This window comes from Aethalodelphis obliquidens, unplaced genomic scaffold (genome assembly GCF_003676395.1).
Source record: "Aethalodelphis obliquidens isolate GAN/ISIS:26980383/991018 unplaced genomic scaffold, ASM367639v1 scaffold16, whole genome shotgun sequence".
NCBI lineage: Eukaryota > Metazoa > Chordata > Mammalia > Artiodactyla > Delphinidae > Aethalodelphis > Aethalodelphis obliquidens.
In genome coordinates, this window is record NW_020837960.1 from 22899151 (window position 1) to 22906880 (window position 7730).

At 39.3% G+C, this 7730-nt stretch overlaps 1 protein-coding gene across 4 annotated transcripts in view; it reads right to left on the reverse strand.

The window, feature by feature from the left end:
* The window catches only part of NBEA (neurobeachin), a 627914-nt gene that overhangs the window by 6701 nt on the left and 613483 nt on the right, over nt 1-7730 (reverse strand). For all 4 annotated transcript variants that reach the window (XM_027116524.1, XM_027116522.1, XM_027116523.1 and 1 more), the window contains one exon: nt 78-179. In XM_027116524.1, coding sequence (XP_026972325.1) covers nt 78-179 — 102 coding nt within the window. The remainder of the gene's footprint in view (nt 1-77; nt 180-7730) is intronic.

Sequence of the window (7730 nt, forward strand, 5' to 3'; positions counted from 1 at the left end):
ATAAATCATACATCATGGCTAACTTGTGAAAATCGTATAGTGTTTAAAGACCGAAAATGAAAGAAATGTCTTCTGACCTTTAGCACCACTGATAACAAGTCCAAGTTCGGCACAGACAGAAACACAGACAACTTCATGGTCATGGCCCGTGAGGACAGCTCTTGGTGCAGGATAGTCACCTGTAAAGGAACAGCAGCGGTGAGTCACTACAGACCAATGGCGGGAATGAAGAGCTATGCCATTAAATTGAACGTTAAAAATAGCAATCATTGTTTAGTAAGGGCATTTATTAGCTGTGTGACCATGAGCCAGTTACTTAACCTCTCTGACCCCCTTTCTTATATCTTAGAGAATATTGTGCCTTTTTAAAGAGCTCCGTGTTTTTCTCTTCTGTTCATTCTGCTTCACCTGGTCGTTGAGTCTGTGATCTTGCCCTTATGGTGCCTGAGACCCTGCATGCTGGCCTGTTTTCCTCTGTGCGCTCATGTTCTGGACGGGGTTGAACCACCGCTTCCTCATCTTGTCTCTCAGAAAAACATCCTATGCTTTGGTCTCGGCGATGCTGCTCTTTCTGAGAGCTGCTCCCCGGGTTGCAATCCCCCAGCCCCCACTGTAGAGGGGGCAGTGGGGGAAGTGAATGTCAAAGGGATGGCACTTGTGCCCACCTCCTGGGCAGCCCCTCCCTTGACTCTGATGTGATGCCACGGCCCTGAGTAGCTGGATTGGTGCTCCGATTCCCTGCCCCACAGTGGCAGGAGGGAAGGCATCAATAGATCGTGGAAAATTCTGGGAAGACGGCGCATAACTAAAACGCCCTATCCAGCAAGGCACCCAACACTCTTCCCCTCTGCCAATATCTCCTCCTTCAGACCCACCGGTCTTCTGTCTTTCCAGGAACTGCTCACAGTTTTCTGTGAGTTTCCTCAGATCCATCATGTGAGCCTCCACTTTGCTTTTGAGGCATTTCTTACTTAGATGGAGTATGGGAGGGAGAGCTGAAAGCCCACGTTAGTTTGTGATTTTATTCTAAATTTATGTATCTTGTTATAATGTGTTTGAGTATTGGCAGAGTATCCTCTTAGACTTGTCAGCAGTCCTAGATTTGTCCGAAACATATTTATATAATTTATAAACTTATGCTTCACAGATGCCCTGAGTTCCGTGACAAAATGAAGATTAATTATTGATAAGATTTTATGTGTAATATCATCCTTAAGTTTTCTAAGTGATTATTTTATCTTGGAGAGACTGATGAATTAAAAATCCTGCAATTATATGTTTAATACAATTTATATAGAGTTTTCTAAACCTTTCCCTTATATGCTACAGAAAAAGTAAAAAGCAATCTAGTTCTACTGCAGGGAATTTAAAAAATGTATAAAAATATTAAAAATTTTCCTGATGTATGTAATATATTTTATATTAGAAAATAAAGTTTTTCAAATGTTTACCTCTGATTTAGAAAGCTTAAAATGTTCTATTTTTCATTACAATTTCCCCAGATCATTTGAATAAACTGTGAAACTTAACTATTAGGGGATTTTGTAGGGCCCCTGAAAGCACTGTTTCCCTCTTTCAACTATAGAAAAGTAAATAAAATGTTATTCAGGGGTTTTGAGTTGAAGAACCTGCAGCAGGGGGAAAGCGTATTTCCTATATTTCATTTCATTGTCAGGGACAGATGTCACACACCCCAACGATTATTCAAAATCCTAGGAATATTCTGTCACTGTCACATCACAATTGATGGATGTAGCTACGGGTTAAAGGGCCCTGCGCAGAGGGAGGTGCAGGTGAGACCTCTCCTCTAAGGACCATAGCACCACTGCCCTCCTTCCCTAGTCATTTCCTCAGGAGAAGAGCTTTCTGGGTGATGGAATTACTATGAATGATGAACAAACACGTCCAATTTTGAGATTCCTTATAGACAAGCATTTGGAAACTCCAAATATAAAAGTCTTATAGTAAACAGATTCCACCTCATTTTTATCACAAGATATTTCAATATTCTCAAAATGGATGATGAAAAAAAGTGCAAAGGTGTTAGATGCTGCTATCCACAGAGAACTGACAAGGAGAGCATTGTCAGTGTGATAGTCTGTGGCTTTCAGAGAAAAGATCAAAGTAAAGATTGCTTATGGTTCTTATTATTTTCAACCTCATTTATGGGACTACTAATATGCAGGGGAAGCTTTGGTCCTTCTGAATTGGAGCTAAACAAAAACAGCAGAGTTTTTCTGTGAACCTCGGTGCAGTTCTGGGGGAGTCGGAAAATGAACCTCTTGATGATGTATGACATTCAGGTTTTATCTGCGACCTTTGCTGAGTCACTGAAGAATCACTGTAGAAGGTATTTTCATTCACATTTATACTATATAAAAATGATGGATTTTTGACTTGAAATCCCAGAACAAAAGATTTCAAAGGGTGCAGCAGTTTCATCACTACTCTGATTTCAAGATTTATTTTGAAAAAATTATGTTAGACATTTGCTGGGGTAGCTCAGAAAAACTTAGTTTGTGAGGAATTCCTATTGAGGTACTGTGTCTTCAGCCACCTGAGGGCTGCTGCAGAGGTTTCTGGCCCAAGCGCCAGAAACACCTGGGCCTGCATTTTCCACAGGTCACAAGGTAATCCACATAAAAACATGCCATGGGTTGGAAAACGTCCCATGATGTGGTTTCATTTTATTATACAATCACAGAGTACTTGATGAAAAATAGAAGATCGATACAAACCTATTTATTCACTGACTCTAAGTTGTTCTTTCTCTTCTTCAGAGAGGACGCTGACCACATTTTCCCCTGAGCCCTGCTGTTTCAGGGCAGATCTCTTCCCTTGAGGTCCTGAACCTGGATCTAGGCCACAGTACCTTACTGTCCTACCATCTCCTTCCCCAATCAATAGTATAATGCACCTGCCTTTCCCAAGGAGGTACAGGTTTCTGCATGATGCCCAGAGAGCCCGCTGGTATAGATCCGAGGCTCCCTGATCACGAGAACATATTAGTCACTCTTGTTTTTTATATTGCTTCGGACCCAGGACAAAGACCCTTGCAGCCTTGGTTCCGTAAAGGGGAAGGAAAAGCAGAAACTGAGTGGCAAGCAGCCCCCTTCTTAGTCAGGAACCCTACAGTGTCTCCTAACGTTGGGCTGAGGGAATGGGAGGGCTGAGAGGTCTCCTGCAGAATGGGCCCCGTGTTAGGGACGCTACATTATAGACATTATCTTTTGGGCCTCAGAAAGCTCTACGAGGTAAGAATTATTACACATGTAACTATGCTTCCTCTCAAAGTTAATGAGAAGAGGTTTAACATTTATTAAACCCTAGTTAAGATTCCTTGCTCTGAGAAGTGAGACAAACTCATCATATATATATATATATATATATATATATATATATATATACACACATACATATATATATAATATTATATACATAAAATATCTTCAGGCTATTCTTTGTTCACGCTTTCTTCATCCCTTATAACACCACTGGTCAGTGGTGGCTGTGGAGCTGGGCACCAGGATGGTTGTTTTAAAAGGAGGCTGGATGCAGACAAAGCGAGGGATGTGATTTGGCAGATGTTTAGTGACAGGTTGGGGCTGGCGGGAGGGTCAGTGTCCAGAGTTGAAGCGAACACAATGGGAGCCCAGGGAAGGGATGTGTGCACAGCTGGAGTCTCCTTTTCAATGGGCTTCTTGTTTCATAGTTTGTATAATTCTCAAACGTGAGCTGAAGACTTGTTTTTCAAAAGTGAAATAGAAAAAGCATGAAAACAATGTCATACATATTACTCAATGCATATTTGTAGATTTGATTTGAAAAGATGAACAGTAAATTCTCTTGCAAAGTTTCCTGTGGTTATGATATGATTTTAAAAATGTCAACAAACTCTCTATCAGGCATGTTATATCTGGTATAAACATTAAAACCACACACTTTACAAGCCGACTGGATTTGGAGCCGAGGTCCCAATGTATTGTAAGTGTCTGCTGAAGAGACAATGTTGACTTGCCCCTCTTGTGACTATCTCGTTGGAAGCTACAGCACGTAATGAGAAATGTCAAGTCCCAAGATCAATGAAATTTGGGGCTCTGGGGATTCAACAGGAATAGCATTGATCCTTTTAAAGAACACCAGTCAGAGACGGGCTGTAATATATTGCACAGAAGGGCTCAGGAGGATAAAGAGCCAAGTCCAAGATACCTACCTGACAACAAATTCAATCAGCTTTTAGCACAGATTGCCTGCTCTGCTCTCCTTCTTTTCATGCGATAGCCTGCTTCCAATTAAAGTGCGCAAATTAATTTTTATCACTTCCAAATTAGTTTCAGAATTTGTGTAAAAGTCTGTTTCAGATGAAAGCATCTGTCCCTCACATCTCTGCAATTCTGTTATCTAGTCAGGGACCTAGTTTACATCTACAAGAAAACTGTCTATGTTCAAAGTCACAAGTTTGAAAGAGTAACAATGAATATTAGCATTAAATATATTAATAAAACTACTATAATTCAACTGGAACCTCTGCCAGGTAGCCTCTGCTTGTTTCTTTTATGGTCTAAAACTCTATAATAATCTGCTTACACATTTTCATTGTCTTTGCGGCAAATTCATTAAAACTATAAAGATAATTAGAAAAAGATTTATTTATGAGATGCCCAAGTTAGTCACAGCAATATATTTGACACACAATGAAACCATTAACTCTTTCAAACCTACCTAAAAAAATTCACAAACATTACTTATTTTTTCTCTGTGGCACTAACAGAGCTAGCCATTAAAAAATAAGGATGACAATGCAAAAGAAACATACATATATTAAAGCACCTGAGTTTACCCTGAGGAAGTTTTAGTGATGTGCACACAGGGTGAGTAAATGAATCCTATTACGTTATGGTGTTGTGCTGGATAAATATGATTCAGCCTCTGACACACAAAGCAAATTCAATGTCCACACCAAGACCAAGTCCTGAATTCTAACAGCTACTGGGATATTACGTTTCATGCTAGGACTTCCCCCTTCAAGTCGAGGTTAATATATACAGCCCTCGAAACCTAAGGGCGTTGTGTCACACATTTTAATATGAATTTAGACATAACTAGCTTTTCGGTCTTGTGTAGCAATGCATTATGAGACAGAAAGAACATATAGCCCGATTCTCTGACCTGTGAATTGGTAGCTAGAATAAAATAAAACAGGAAAAAAAAAACCAAAACCCTTTCCCTTCATTTTGTGAGTTTTCTGACCGCAAGGACTACATCTGTGTCAACACCCATGGCCGATCCCTGATGTGGCAGTCAATTCAGTGTGTGCTCTGACTGCCTTTGCAAAAACTGAACTGACCAAAATATATGGTCTCTCTAGGCATGCCTACATGAGCTGCTAGGTTGGCTGGTTTCACAGACTGAGTCACAAATCAGTCAAATTAATCAAATACTAAATATGACTAATTATTATTTTTTACTGTGTTTTACTATTATGATTTTTACTATCCGTATGGCAAAAAGCTAAAACCAGTTTTTACATAATCATCAATTTGTGCCCAAGATGTAATGTTAAGCATTTTGTAGATACAAATACTTATGACACTAAATATTATCTGATAGCAATTCAAGACTCATGTAATACTCAGTATATTCAGTACTTCCAAGCAGGACAGGCAGTTTTGTGGTCATAATATGGGCTTTTTTTTTTTTTTTTTTTTTTTGCGGTACGCGGGCCTCACAGTGTTGTGGCCTCTCCCGTTGCGGAGCACAGGCTCTGGACGTGCAGGCCCAGCGGCCGTGGCTCACGGTCCTAGCCGCTCCACGGCATGTGGGATCTTCCTGGAATGGGGCACGAACCTGTGTCCCCTGCATCGGCAGGCAGACTCTCAACCACTGCGCCACCAGGGAAGCCCATAATATAGGCTTTTGTAAACCCCAGAAAGTCAGAATTTGACTACCCAGCACTCCCACCTGCTAAGGTAGTACCAGCACACAGCAGGCATTTAATACATGCTTGCTGCTTGACTAATACTTGAGCTACTCATCCTGTTTAATCTAAAAGAGCATATTTCTCCCTTTATGTTAAGGATAATGGATCAAATGGAACCACATTACATATGCCCACATTAAATGCCTAGGAAAGTCTTGGCAGGGTGGGTTTTATGGAAGTCCTTAAGGTTCATAATGATGACAACAGTTTTTAATCAAAAAATAAATCCCCCTCAATAGAGGCAACACTGTATGGATAATATTATGCAATAATATCTTAGGGATAATCTTGTCTTTATTTAAAACTTAAAATTCTACATTTTAACAAATCCAGTATTCACAGTTTTGTTCTTAAGGATTAACATAAACGTTTCTATTTACATAGCTCCTGTTGAAAGGAACTTTAAACACTCTACATATTATCACATTTAACTTTCCTTGCTAAGTGATGGAACAAAGACACAATCAACTGTTAACCATCATTTGGTTGAAAAGATCATTAGAAAATAAAGTAGTTAACAGATAATTACTATAATTTAACATTTTTCTTTAAAATTCCTATTTTTTTTTTTTTTTTTTTGCGGTACGTGGGCCTCTCACTGTTGTGGCCTCTCCCGTTGCGGAGCACAGGCTCTGGATGCGCAGGCTCAGCGGCCATGGCTCACGGGCCCAGCCGCTCCGCGGCATGTGGGATCTTCCCGGACCGGGGCACGAACCCGTGTCCCCTGCATCGGCAGGCGGACTCTCAACCACTGCGCCACCAGGGAAGCCCTAAAATTCCTTTTTTTTAAAACATCTTTATTGGAGTATAATTGCTTTATAGTGGTGTGTTAGTTTCTGCTGTACAACAAAGTGAGTCTGCTATATGCATACCTCATAGCAGGACATTGTATTATCTTCTCTGCTACCAAATGGTAGTTTTTAAGAAATGAATTCTCTTTTTGGAAATATCATTTTCATCATTTTTGAGCTTCACTTTGAAGATGTTAATTAATTGGATTTAAAACCCTATTCTGCTTCTTTAAATTTTTTTTCTGTCTAATAACTTCTAATTTGTGTCAATAATGGATGGAAGATACCACACAGCCCTGCTGCTCAGTTCAACTTTTCTTCTTATGAACACTACACTCATCTAAAAGGAAAAAAGGAAACTGGGAAATACGTAAAAATACAATTAGATAAAATACATGTGATAATGTACCATGCTTAAAAATAATAAAATATAATAATAATAAAGTAGATCAAACATTTTTTACACACACACACACACATATCCTGCTAAAAATGAAGTTTCCTTTTTTAAGGATATGGTTTTAAAAAAGAGAGTAAATAAGGAGGTTAACTTACTAGTATTTAAAGTATGATATTCGGTTTAATGTACAATTGGTAGCTAATTAGTTGAGCTGGTTGGAAATCAAGCAACACTGAACTGAATATGTGTTTTCCTCAAACCAATATTACAACTTAGTTCACAACTTAGAGCAGAGGCACTTTCTCTTACTCAGTATCTACACTAAGAGACACTACTTCATAATACACTTTTAGTTTCTTCATTTACTGTTCTTCACTTCTAGCTATGGGAAACAAGAATAAGTCACCTGGTCATCTAGTTCATTCTCCTACCACCTTTATATATATATATGTATATACATATACATATATGTGTGTGTGTGTATGTATGTATGTATACACACACACACACACACACACACACACACACACACACACACACACACACACACACACACACA